The 14,065-nt window shown below is 45.8% G+C and overlaps 1 protein-coding gene across 5 annotated transcripts in view; it reads left to right on the forward strand.

The window, feature by feature from the left end:
* The window catches only part of SLCO2A1 (solute carrier organic anion transporter family member 2A1), a 79,837-nt gene that overhangs the window by 25,869 nt on the left and 39,903 nt on the right, over window positions 1–14,065 (forward strand). For all 5 annotated transcript variants that reach the window (XR_004971553.1, XM_036332549.1, XM_036332550.1 and 2 more), the window contains exons 2-3: window positions 6,809–6,946; window positions 9,090–9,252. Coding sequence is in view for 4 of the 5 variants with exons in the window: in XM_036332549.1 (XP_036188442.1) it covers window positions 6,809–6,946; window positions 9,090–9,252 (301 nt within the window). In the remaining variant the exon portion in view is untranslated. The remainder of the gene's footprint in view (window positions 1–6,808; window positions 6,947–9,089; window positions 9,253–14,065) is intronic.

Genomic DNA, 14,065 nt, shown 5'->3' on the forward strand with positions numbered 1-14,065 from the left:
TCATGATATTTTTTTGTTAAATCTGTGGAATTCCCTCTAAGCCTGAGAACATTATTTTGAATACTTTCACAGTTGCAAATCTTTTTAAAATTAAGTTTTTCTTAGGTCGACTTTATTGAGATATAGTTTACATATAATCAAGTGCACAGATTTTAAATGATTGAGAAGCTTTGATAAATGTGTTCACCTGTGTAAATACCACCATGATCAAAATATAAACTATTTCTACCACCCCAGATAGTCCCTTCGTACATAAATACAAATTTTTAACTTTTTAGTTTGGGTTTAGAAATATCCACAAGTAAGTTAGAGTTGATCCAAGTAAATAAGTGGGGCAGCCAAGCTAGCACAGGCGGTTTTGTGCTTTGTAAGTTTTGTGGCATGTAGACTGATGGGAGGCAACGCTGACGGGGGAATTCATAAATGAGTGAGGACAGATCATTGGAGCAGACAGCTACTCTGCTGGTTGAATATTCTGGAGCAAGGGTTCAGCCCCAAGTATGGACTGTTGGGGGTCCAGCCCCAGCAGGTCCAGGGGTTCCCAAAGGTGTGGATGGAGTCGGCGAAGAAGGAATGACACGGAGGGAGCATTCAGTTGATCAGCATAGCCAGGTTCTCCTTTTATTGTCCTGGTGCATCTGTATTTATACCATTTGATCCTATAAGCATGCCTCTATAATCACATCATGGTATGTTTTGGGTAACCTTCTACAGTTCATTGTTTCATTTCCATAGTTTCTTATCTGACCTTTGCCAAAAATCCTGTCTCTATCTAGTTCTGTTGATTTTAATCTTGTCTAGGTTAATCTCTGTGTTCCATTATAAGAGCTATTCCAAGGTCACTATTCTACTGATAAGCTACAAGGAAGTGACTGAAGGAGATTATCTTCCCCAGTAAAGGTTATGTCCTCCCAGCCCCGCTGCTTGCCTTCCCTGGGACTGCCCTGTGTCGGTGGGTCTCCAGGGGTATAGGCTTTGGAGCTTTCCCTGGTGGGCAGACCCCTGGGAATGTGGGCCCAACAAGTCCCAAATTTATTGCCAACAGTCTTAGTCCAAGTTCTTCATAAGTAGTACATGGTATTTCTGTAACACTAGGGGGTTTTACTGATTTATTCTCTTCCTTAGTCCTGTTAATCCCTAACTCCAGGGAAAAATCCCCACCTGGGGAAACAACCTTTCTCAAGGAGGTGGTTCTGGTTATAACACATAGCGCTAAAAAAGGGGGAGCAAACATATTAAGTACAGTATGCCGTATACGCCAGGTACCTTGAAACATATGCTGTGCAGATGTTTCTTCCCTACAGCAACTGTGTCAAGCAACAAGGATGGATCGGCCAATAGCAATGGACCAAGCAATGGGAATATGGCACCCTAAAAAATCTTATTATCTTTCCTCCATGAAGTCTACATCCTGGTGAAGGGAGATGTCAAATAGTGAGAAATCAAATGTATGATATAAACAAACATATTAGTAAGCAATAGTGCTTTAAAAAAAGTAGACTGAGGAGATAGAAAACTATGGCATATTATTTTAAAGAAGATAATACAGCCCATGTAATATACCTTTATTTTATTTTCCTTTTTGAAGAAATCACAAGACTCAGATTCTACCATAAGCTGCTTTCTGAAAGGGACATATCTTTCCCTAAAGCAGTGGTTCTCAACCTTCTGGCCCTTTAAATACAGTTCCTCATCTTGTGACCCAACCATAAAATTATTTTCGTTGCTACTTCATAACAATAATGTTGCTACTGTTATGAATCGTAATGTAAATATCTGATATGCAGGATGGTCTTAGGCGACCCCTGTGAAAGGGTCGTTCAGCCCCCAAAGGGGTCGCGACCCACAGGTTGAGAACTGCTGCCCTAAAGTATATTTTGCAAAATACTAGTATCTGTTATATATAATTTAAAAATGTGTATGTGTTGAGGGGGCTCCATGGTTAAAGTATGGAGAAATTTGGGTAAAACAAAAGTTAATCAGGTCTTTACGGAAGGTTTTCTCAGGACCTTTAAAATGCTAACGTGAACTATAAATATTCACGAGGGAAGATTATAATATGCAAAGTTTTCAAACATTTGTCTCCTGGGAATCCTTTGCACTTGGAGCATCTCAAGCCAGTGACACTCTGAGTGCACACTCTGGGAACTTCTGTCCTCAGGTTCTCACGCCGCAGGAACCTTGAAAGCATCAGAGAGGTTCCCTTACTTGGGCCAGAGGAGCCAGTGGGAGAAGTCGCAACTTAATACATATCCCCTCGGTGTGTGGGCTGGCCAGGGTGCCAGGTGCTTTAGAGACCCTTTCTCATACAAGCCTTCCAACAGCAATGTGAACAGGTGTGATTATAGCTCCCCTTTGTGAGAGGGAAACCAGTCAGAGAGGACAAATATGTAGCCCGAAGTCAGCACATGAACCGAGGTTTGTTTGACTCCCAAACTCAAACCATCCAAACCTGTAAGACTAGATGGTCTTAATCAGCGGTTCTCAACCTGGGGGTCGAACAACCCTTTCACAACGGTCACCTAAGACCATCGGAAAACACATATATAATTACATATTGTTTTTGTGATTAATCACTATGCTTTAATTATGTTCAACTTGTAACAATGAAAATACATCCTGCATATCAGATATTCACATTACGATTCATAACAGTAGCAAAATTACAGTTATGAAGTAGCAACAAAAATAATTTTATGGTTGGGGGTCACCACAACATGAGGAGCTGTATTAGGAAGGTTGAGAACCACTGGTCTAAATGATGGTGGAGGGTGGGATGCAACCCAACCAGCCAACCTTCCCCTTCCCCTTCTCCCACCAGTCCATCTACATAGACTCTTAAACCCCATGCTCTCCAGGGGTGGTTTCTGGTTCTGCATTGTATCGGGGGTTTGTCGCTCCATCTCATGCTGGCCATGGGTCAGGTCCTCGGTAAGTTCGAGCAGCCTGGGTCGTGGTCCCAGGGTCTGGTCCACCTGTGCTCAGGAGGCAGACGGAGGGACCAGGTGGCTGTGGTGATCCTGACTGGCTCAGGGTCAGAAAGCTCTGTGGGAACTATCCATTCACTTTCTCTTTTCCTGGCATTTTCTCCTTGCTCTCCCCTTCTTTGTAGTCACATATCTCATTCTCCTCCATCTGCTGAATGCATTAGAACCTGAGGGCCCCGATACGTGCCAGCACTTCTGCCAGGGCACCCGTAGGGCACCAGCCCTGACAGGCTGCAGTGGCCAAAAGCTGGCGGAGAGGTGAAGGGGTGTGGGGCGTGGAAGGGTGCCAGCTGATGGAGGCGGAGTCTTCCACCTCGTATTTGGAGGGAGAAAATGGGGAATTTCTGTATTTACTGGAAAAAGCAATGGCATGTCTTTCAGGAAAAGATCTGAGACAGATTATTTTCTTCTACTGTCCTTACCTTCCTCTCATGAGACTCCTGGGGAATTTGGTAGGGATTAGTCACTCCTGCTAATTAATTGCTAATTTGGTTAGAAGGAGACAGGTCTTTTTGAGCTTTATGCTCAGAAATTCAGGTGTTCTGAAACTGAACTCACTGTCTCCCTATCCGTGGATACTCCTCTCCCTGGGGACCCCGTCTCCACACATGGTGTTGCCCCCTTCCAGACCCTCAGGCTAAAATGCTGCCCCTTTTCTTCCACCTCGAATCATGGACAGCCTTGTCAACTCAGCCTCTGCAAGAGCCCTGATGGGCTCCCCCCTACTCCCCACTGTGCTGGCCTTCGATCAGCCCTCATTGTGTCTCCCCTAGGCCCTCACGCCTCTGCTGAATGCTGTCCCTAATGTCGGCCATGCGCCAAGCCGTCAAGATGCCTTTGTGCAGGAGTCAGCAACAGGCTGCTGGGATTTTTAGAAGCAACCTTGAACTAGAGTCTAGTTCAAGGCAAACTTTTTGACTCGAGGGCCACAATGGGTTCTTAAACTGGACCGGAGGGCCGGAACAAAAGCATGGATGGAGTGTTTGTGTGAACTAATATAAATTCAAAGTAAACATCATTACATAAAAGGGTACGGTCTTTTTTTTTTTTTTTTTTTTTAGTTTTATTCATTTCAAACGCTGAACTAGACACATAACTTAGCCCCAGGCTGGCAAGGGTCCCTGAAGGGTGAGGAAGAATTATCCAGACAAATAAGGGAAAGTTGATTCTGCACAGAGTGTGAGCAAATACACAGACAATGAATGTGTGCTGTGGGGAACTTGAATAGTATGACCTTGAAGATGTGGCAGCAGGTGTTGCAGCTACTTAGTGTCGTGTAACAAAGTGACCCCAAACTTAGTGCTTAAAACGGTGACAGCATTTAGTTTGCTTACTTAATCTGCCCTCTATCTAAGGCTCGGTAGGGATAGCTCAGTCTGTTCCTCTTGACATCAAAGATGGGCTGGAATCCTCCAAAGGCTCGCTTGGTAACATGATGCTGGCTGCAGGCTGAAACTAGCTGGAGTTGTCACCTGGGACACCAACTGTGGCCTTTTCATGTGTAGGAAGCCTGGGCTCTCATAATGTGATGTCTGTGTTCTAAGGGTCCCGAAAGAGAAAGAGCCGGGTAGATTTTCTGTTGACATTCAGGACTTAGCCTCGGGGCTGCACAGCATCACTTTTGCTTTATTTTCTTCATAAGAAGCAAGCAGCTAAGACTGACCATATTGAAGGGAAAGGAACAGAGACTCCATCCTTTGATGAAGGAATGCCATTGTCACGTTGTAAGAGGTGTATGTGGGACAGGAGATTGGCGTGGCCATCTTTGTCAAATACAATCAGCCACAACAGAGTATGAAGCCAGAGTCGGTCGAGGTCTAGGACGTGTCACGTCTTGGATACCAAGCCAAGGACATTCGTTTTTATCTTGTAGGAAGTGGGGAGCCAGTGAAAGGTGTTAATTTGGGTGTCACCTGCTCACGTCTGTATTTGAGTCAGCTCTTTCTGGAGTGGGGTGGGAGGGTGGAAGGTTTGGTGGGCAGACAGAGACCTGTGAGAGGCTGTTGCAGTAAGCCAGGGAGAGAGGGGAAGGTGTGAGGCAAGGCATAACAAGGAGACGAAGGGCAGGTCAAGCTTGAGAGACACCAAGAAGACATCACAGGACTTAGCAGAGGCACCAAATGCCAAGGGATGAGGAATGGGGCATCTAGGAGGATTCCAGGTTTCTGGCTTAGGGAACTGAATGGCAATAATGGAGTACGAAGGGAAACGGGAGAGATTTGTGGGGAAGGACGGTGAGCCCTGTTTGGGAAGTGATTAGTCTAAGGCAGTGGTTCTCAACCTTCCTAATGCGGCGACCTTTTAATACAGTTCCTCATGTTGTGGTGACCCCCAATTTTGTTACAAATTGAACATAATTAAAGCGTAGTGATTAATCACAAAAACAACATGTAATTATATATGTGTTTTCCGATGGTCTTAGGCGACCCCTGTGAAAGGGTCGTTCGACCCCCAAAAGGGTCGCGACCCACAGGTTGAGAACCGCTGGTCTAAAGGGTCTGAGAGTGTCCACATGAACACATCCAACAGATGGAATTTGGGGGGCATTAGTCTTTAGGGGATGGTCAGAAGAAGAGGATTGGCAAGGCATCCAAGATCCAGTTGCCGCTTCCCTGGATTTGGCGTGGACCAGGGACTTGGGGCTTGAGCATGCTCAGATGGCCTGTGTCCACGGAAAACAGTGACCTGGGCAAACCCCGTCACTCTCCCCCTCACTGTCCGGGAGCCCCAGGCTGGCCTCGCAAAGGCTCTGCCCTGGCAGGTAGAAGAGGAAATGTCAGCTCTGATCCCACAGCCTGGAGCGGGGCCCCTGCAGAGGGGGCAGGATTAGCTTTGCAAGGAAACAGAAATGAAGGTGGAGCCCCTGTTGTTCTCCTGAGACGCCAGGCGTTCAATTAAGAGAGGAACGTTGGCAGACTATGAAACGTCCCGCACCCCACCCTTCCCTGGAAGAGCAGTGCAGTCCCCAGAAGGGGCACCTTCCAGGGGGCTCGGGGATGTACGACTCCTGCTTCCGAACCTGCTGGGGCCCCGCCCAACAGCCGAGAACCCAGGAGGGCCCAGGGCCCAGCCTGGAGCTGATTCCAGATGCCACCCTCCCCGCTGTGCATCTGTCCCCATTAACCACAGAATTCACATTTACTCACACCCATATGACAGGGTATATGGGCAGGATGGAATGCAGAGACAAGGCCTTATCACCCATCCAGGGAAACAGCCAGCACAATCACAGATAGTCCTGACAGAGGCGATAACAAGCTTGGGACATTCATTAAAACCAGGTGGTCTGTGCACCTATCCTGGTGAGTCATGGGGGTATTAGAGGTGGGCCTGTGCACAGGTATTGCTGGAGTCTGGGGAAGGGAGGACAGGTCAAGAGGAGTGGAACACCGGCCTGGGGTGTGTCAGGGCCCTGGGAGTGACCTGACTTGGCTGGAGAATGACTTCAGCCCTCGCAGGACAGGAGGAAGGACAGCAGCAGCCCACAGGGCACTGAGATGCCATCGTGTTGGAAAACACGTCAAGCGATGTGGCTTAGTCAGGCCTTTCCCAGAGGTGCTTCTCCACCCCTAGTTTACGGGCAGTTTATGGCAGCAGTGATAAGAACGGCAGGGATGCTGGGAATGCATGGCTGAGAGCGCACTGAGTCCCAGGAGAAACCTGATATGACGATGATGGCATTTCACCCTCAGGACTGCCTGATCAAATCAGTGTTTCTAAGTAATAGGTGAGAAAACAGAGCAGAAACAGAACGGGAGGCCCAGGTGGGCAGCCAGGGCTCACTGTCCAGGGACCTCATGCGTCACACGGTATCTGCCCAGGTGTTCGTGCTCTGCCATGGCCTCCTGCAGCTCTCCCAGCTCCTGTACAGCGCCTACTTCAAGAGCAGCCTCACCACCATCGAGAAGCGCTTTGGCCTCTCCAGTTCTTCCTCGGGTCTCATTTCCAGCTTGAATGAGGTGAGCAGCAGGTTCTGGGCCATCCGACCCCACTTGTGCACCCTGATCTCGAGGCCTGGGAGGGGGGTCCGGGAAGAACAGTTCCTGGGGAGCTGGGGTAGACACCTGGGGAAAGGAGACAGCCAGGTGCAATGGGCATGGTGGAAGCAGCTACCAATTCCAGGGCTTCCTGGCACCAGGCACTGAGCTCAGAGCCTCAGTGGCTCCAGGTAAGGAGATGGGATGCCCAGGCTCAGCTTCGCTCTTCTCTTTCCATGAGGCCCACTGTTCTGGGATCCCTGACCTGGGGCCTCCTCACAGCAGCCCTGTGAGCAGGTGCTCTGCTTGCTCCTCCCACCTGACAGATGAGGGCACTGGGGCTCAGCAAATGCAGCAGCTTGCCCCAGGTGTGCAAGGCTGTTGGCTCAAAATTCTGAGCCTCTAATTGAATTCCCTGACCACCCACGAGTTTATGTGACCTCTGCCCATCCCCAGTCGAGGAGGAGGTGAGCCCCACGCATGCAGGTGGGGAGCAATCCCAAGCCCAGCGGCTCCAATATTATGAGCATCACAGAAGCCAGAGCTTTTACCCCCCAGAAAAGTCAGATCTCTACGACCTCCCAGCAATGTGGCTTTCACACAGTCCCTCAGTGACTACACACCAAAGTTTGAGAAGATAGGGGGGGACTGAGAGGTCAAGGGTGGGAGGTCAGAGGGCCAAGAGGTCAGGGGTGGGAGGGTCAACAAGGAGCCACTGGAAGTCAGTGAGAAAGAGGCATGGGAGGCAGCAGAGCCCTTCCATCATGGCAGCAACGTTGGTGGCTCCAGGTGAGGAGATGAGATTCCCTGGCCCAGCCCTCTCTTCTCTTTCCATGAGGCCCCCTGTTCCGGATGAGCTCACCAAGACCAGAGTAGCGGTACAGGGACTGAGCTCTGAGAGTTGAGAGTTTGGGGAAGCGAAGAGGAACCAGCCAAGGAGATTGAGAAGGAGCAGCCAGGGGAAGGAGAGTAGGAGGAGTTGGTGCCATGGAAACCCAGGGAAAGAAGTGTTGCAGGAAGAATCAAACGGTGCTGAGAGATCAAGGAAGAAGAGAGCTGAGAACTGACAGTGAATTTGGCAATAAGAAGGTCACTTGTGATCTTGGCAAGAGCCAGGTACCAAGTCTCTGGCCCTATATCCTGAGACAAGGCACCTGCTTTTCGAGCCACAAGGAGACTGTGGTGTGGACAGGGCAGGGGCAATGGGTGCTGACATTCAGGGCTCGAGTCCAGGCGAACGTAAGTTCCTGGCCAGAGGGTGATGTCGTTGGACGTAGTTGTAGTCATAAGATCTGCCAGCACCCCTTTGACCATTTATGACCCTTATCCCCAAGCTGGGGCCTTCGGTTCCCTTCCCTGGCTCTGGGTGGAGCTCAGAGCGCACACCTTCCAGTGAGCACCAGGAACATGGAGTTACTGGTGCGCTCAACTGGTAGGGATGTAAGGCTGCCTTAGTCCTTGTCCCCCATTGATAGAAGTGGAGGCAGACCTAGGGAGGGACAGGGGCAGGTGAGGAGCAGAGCTGCTAGGACAGAAACCCCCTCCTCCAAGAGGCAGTAGGACTAATTTAGTTAAAACTTAGTATCTGTCCAAGCCACTTCCTAACCTCATGGACCTGGACAAGTGACTTAATATTCCGAGCCCCAATTCTGTCTGTGAAATGAAAGTTGTTGCATGATGAAACGAGATAGTGCATGTTACTTGGTGGCTCTTCTGACTACCAAGCCCAAGTCCTCAGGGAGTTTAATGAGGGAACACGTGCTGTTTCCAGGAATCAGCCAGAATGGGAGGCACCCTTGGATTTTGCCCCAAAGGGCTTGGTCCTAAGATGGTTGAAATTAAGGCCACGAGCTTTTCATTGTTTCTAGAGACTTCCCTTGGTTTAGTCTTGAAGGCTGAGGCTGGGAAGAATTTCTGACAACAGGGGAAAGCTGAAACGTATGCGCTTGTCCCACTGTGAAGCTCTCTGGGCAAGGCTGACCCTGGGACTCTGCCTGGGCCCCAGCTACCACTGGGCAGCCTCCTCCCTCTCTGCTTTTCCTGGAAAAGGCACAGTCAGGTCTCCACTGTGGGTGGGTGAGGACGGAGTCTCTGGTCTCACTCGGTCCCTCTGCTCTCTCCAAAGATCAGCAACGCCATCCTCATCATCTTCGTCAGCTACTTTGGCAGCCGGGTGCACCGTCCACGGCTGATTGGCATTGGGGGTCTCCTCCTAGCTTCGGGTGCCTTCATCCTCACCCTCCCACACTTCCTCTCAGAGCCCTACCAGTACACCGTGGCCAGCATCGGTAAGTGGCCTCCAACTGCTGCCCTAAGGCAAAGCTGGCAGTGGTGCTTCTGGGGCAGTGGATACCACACTGAGCCACACCGTCCTCTCTCACCAAAAACTTCCTTGGATTTTATTGTTTTGTTTCTCCCCAAAGCCCATCTGAAACCAGGACATGCAGAATTATGTGGAGCTATGAAGCAGCTGTCCCAGCTCTGGCTTGCTGAGGGTGGCACCTGCAGTGGATGGCCCACCTCCTTTGTAATTCCCTGTGCTTCGTGCCAGGAATGACTCATTGCACACAAGTAGAGACACTGGTGAATGGTGCTGTGATGGGTTTGGCAGGATGAGGGTCAGAGCATTGACCATGATGAGGTCTGTGGAATTTTTTCATGTTTAATTGTGTATTGAACACTTCCTGACATTGGTGCATTCACCATTCTTCAGGTTTAGAATACACTTGCACGATGATCTCATTTGATTCCTCTGGACACCTGTGAAGAGGAGAGAAGAGATCTAAGATGAAAACATGGCACTCAGGATGTCTAGTAACTTTCCCAAGGACACCAATCAGGGAGGGACAAACTCAGGCTTCCTGATTCTGAGACAAGTGACCCTTCTGTGACACGGAGCCTCTGGTTCTTAGTGATAGGCCCTGTGGCAAGGAGAGATGAGTGAGGATTTTAGGTAATTCATAAACACGATGTTAAAAACCACTGCATTGCCTAGTAAGAGTTCCCCTATTCTTTAAAAATTATTGTATTTTTTTATATAAAAATTTCAAACTATAGCAAAGTAAAGAAAATAATATAACAGACAGATATATTGACCATTACAATTTATCAGTTTTCCTTCGTATACCTCTTTTTTTTTTTTCTTTTTCTTCTTAACAGCTTCCTTGAGACATAATTCACATATCATACAGATCACCCATTTAAAGTGTAAAATTCAATGGTTTGGGTATATTATATTATTTTTTAATTGTGGAAAATATATATTTTCTTGTAATATATCTTTTTTCTGTAAGTTTGAACACATTTATAGATTTGTGTAACCACCACAACCAGGATACATGAGTAAGAAACTCTCTAAGTCTCTGTCTGAAAATGTCTTAATGTTACCCTTGCTTTTGAATTATAGTTGAGATACAAACAGGATTGCATTTAGTTATTTCCTCTTAGCACATTGTACCATGCCTCTGTCTTCTGGATTCTCTTGATATTGGAACTTCTTCATCAGACTTTTTAGGTATTCTGGATTTTTTTCTCTCTATTTGTGTTTATGATTATCTCTCTTCCTTGTTGTTCTGCATGTCCACCATAAGGTGTCTAAGTATGGGTTAATTGTCACTTATCTTTGGAAGTTCCATGTGCTATTTCTTTTGAAGATTAAGGTTTTTCTTTAATTCTCAAAAATTTTCAACCAAAAATGTTCCCAGTATTGATACCCAGATTTTCTCCATTCTTTTTTTTATTATTTTTTATTGATTTTTTTACAGAGAGGAAGGGAGAGAGATAGAGAGTTAGAAACATCGATGAGAGAGAAACATCGATCAACTGCCTCCTGCACATCTCCTACTGGGGATGTGCCCGCAACCCAGGTACATGCCCTTGACCGGAATCGAACCTGGGACCTTTCAGTCCGCAGGCCGACGCTATCCACTGAGCCAAACCGGTTTCGGCAATTTTCTCCATTCTTTCTTCTAAAATGTTGGACATTTTATTTCTGGTCTCCATGTCTCTTAACTTCTCTTTCATAGTTTCTAGTGCTTTGTTCATCTGTGCTGCATCCTGGGTGATTTCCTCAAGTATGTCTTCCTGTTCACTTAGTCTCTCTCTAGCTATGTTAATCTGATGTCTAAGCCATCCTTTACATTTTAAATTTTAATGGCTCTATATATATTTTTTCATTTCAAAAAGTTATTATAATAGTTCAAATCTATCTGTCCTAGTTACATGGTTTTTTGATATTTCCTTATGAATTCTAGTTTTCCTTTGTTCTCCTCAATTATTTTAAACATATTTATTTTATAGTCTTTCCAATTGTTCTTTTCACTTAAGTTTTGAGAATGCTAATCCTCCAGTGCTTTGTGTCTGCTTGCTCTTCTTTGTGGTGGATTATTTTCTTGTATATTCTATGATATTTGACCTTGGGTTCATTTGCAGAGGGTTTTTTTCCCCCCCTGTAGAAATTTTGTGTGGTCTGTGTTGGGAAATAGCCATACAGAATGGTTTGGGGTTTTTTTATTTTTTTTATTTTATTGCTTACAGTCTTACAAAGGGTATTACATATGTGTCCCTTTTTTTCCCCCGCCCTTGACAATCCCCTGGCCTCCCCTACCCCCCAGTGTCTTATGTCCATTGGTTATGCTTATATGCATGCATACAAGTCCTTCGGTTGATCTCTTACCCACCTCCCTCCTGCCCCCCACCCCTCCCCAGCCTTCCCACTGCAGTTTGACAATCTGTTTGAGGCTGCTCTGCCTCTGTATCTATTATTGTTCAAAAGTTTATAATGGTCTCTATTATCCATGAATGAGTGAGATCATGTGGTATTTTTTCTTCATTGACTGGCTTATTTCACTTAGCATAATGCTCTCCAGTTCCATCCATGCTGTTGCAAATGGTAAGAGTTCCTTCTTTTTTACAGCAGCATAGTATTCCATCGTGTAGATGTACCACAGTTTTCTAATCCATTCATCTACTGATGGACACTTAGGCTGTTTCCAGATTCTAGCTATGGTGAATTGTGCTGCTATGAACATATGGGTGCATATATCCTTTCTGATTGGTGTTTCTGGTTTCTTGGGATATATTCCTAGAAGTGGGATCACAGGGTCAAATGGGAGTTCCATTTTTAGTTTTTTGAGGAAACTCCATACTGTCTTCCACAGTGGCTGCACCAGTCTGCATTCCCACCAGCAGTGCACAAGTGTTCCTTTTTCTCCACATCCTCTCCAGCACTTGTCATTTCTTGATTTGTTGATGATAGCCAGTCTGACAGGTGTGAGATGGTACCTCATTGTTGTTTTGATTTGCATCTCTCAAATGATTAGTGACTTTGAGCATGTTTTCATATGTCTGTTGGCTTTCTGAATGTCCTCTTTTGAAAGGTGTCTATTTAGGTCCTTGCCCATTTTTTGATTGGATTGTTTATCTTCCTTTTGTTAAGTTGTATGCGTTCCCTATAAATTTTGGAGATTAGGCCCTTATCAGATATGACATTGGCAAATATGTTTTCCCACACAGTGGGTTTTCTCGTTGTTTTGTTGATGGTTTCTTTTGCTGTGCAGAAGCTTTTTATTTTGATGTAGTCCCATTTGTTCATTTTCTCTTTCGTTTCAAGTGCCCTAGGAGCTGTATCAGTGAAGAAATTGCTTCGGCATATGTCTGAGATTTTGTTGCCTTTGGCTTCTTCTAGAATTTTTATGGTTTCCTGTCGTACATTTAAGTCCTTTATCCATTTTGAGTTTATTTTTGTGTATGGTGTAAGTTGGTGATCTAGTTTCATTTTCTTGCATATATCTGTCCAGTTTTCCCAACACCATTTATTGAAGAGACTATCTTGGCTCCATTGTATGTTCTTGCCTCCTTTGTCAAATATTAATTGAGCATATTGGTTCGGGCCGATTTCTGGGTTCTCTATTCTATTCCATTGATCTATATGCCTGTTCTTGTGCCAGTACCAGGCAGTTTTGAGAACAGTGGCTTTGTAATAATACATCTTAATATCTGGTATTGAGATCTCACCTACTTTTTTCTTTCTCAGGATTGCTGCAGCTATTCGGGGTCTTTTTTTATTCTGGATGAATTTTTGGAGAGTTCGTTCTAGATCTGTGAAGTATGCCGTTGGTATTTTAATGGGAAGTGCATTGAATTTATAGATTGCTTTGGGTAGTATGGACATTTTAATGATGTTGATTCTACCAATCCATGAACACGGTATGTTCTTCCATCTGTTTATGTCTTCCTCTATCTCTTTTTTCAACGTCCTGTAGTTTTCTGAGTAGAGGTCTTTTACCTCTTTAGTTAAGTTTATTCCTAGGTAGCTTAATTTTTTTGGTGTGATGGTGAATGGGATTGTTTTTATAATCTCTCTTTCTGAAAGTTCACTATTGGTGTATAGAAATGCCTCAGATTTCTTGGGGTTAATTTTGTATCCTGCTACATTGCCAAATTCATGTATTAAGTCTAGTAGCTTTTTTTTTTTTTTTTTTTTTTTTTTTGTCCACTGGTTATGCTTATATGCATGCATACAAGTCCTTTAGTGGATCTCTTACCCCCCTACCTCCTGCCCCGCAACCCTCCCCGGCCTTCCTGCTGCAGTTTGACAATCTGTTTGAGGCAGCTCTGCCTCTGTATCTATTATTGTTCAAAAGTTTATAATGGTCTCTATTATCCATGAATGAGTGAGATCATGTGGTATTTTTCCTTCATTGACTGGCTTCTTTCACTTAGCATAATGCTCTCCAGTTCCATCCATGACGTTGCAAATGGTAAGAGTTCCTTCCTTTTTAGAGCAGCATAGTATTCCATCGTGTAGATGTACCACAGTTTTCTGATCCATTCATCTACTGATGGGCACTTAGGCTGTTTCCAGATCTTAGCTATGGTGAATTGTGCTGCTATGAACATAGGGGTGCATATATCCTTTCTGATTGGTGTTTCTGGTTTCTTGGGATATATTCCTAGAAGTGGGATCACAGGGTCAAATGGGAGTTCCATTTTCAGTTTTTTAAGGAAACTCCATACTGTCTTCCATAGTGGCTGCACCAGTCTGCATTCCCACCAGCAGTGCACAAGTGTTCCTTTTTCTCCACATCCTCTCCAGCACTT

The sequence above is a fragment of the Myotis myotis genome, unplaced genomic scaffold (assembly GCF_014108235.1).
Source record: "Myotis myotis isolate mMyoMyo1 unplaced genomic scaffold, mMyoMyo1.p scaffold_m19_p_13, whole genome shotgun sequence".
In the NCBI taxonomy this organism is placed as follows: domain Eukaryota; kingdom Metazoa; phylum Chordata; class Mammalia; order Chiroptera; family Vespertilionidae; genus Myotis; species Myotis myotis.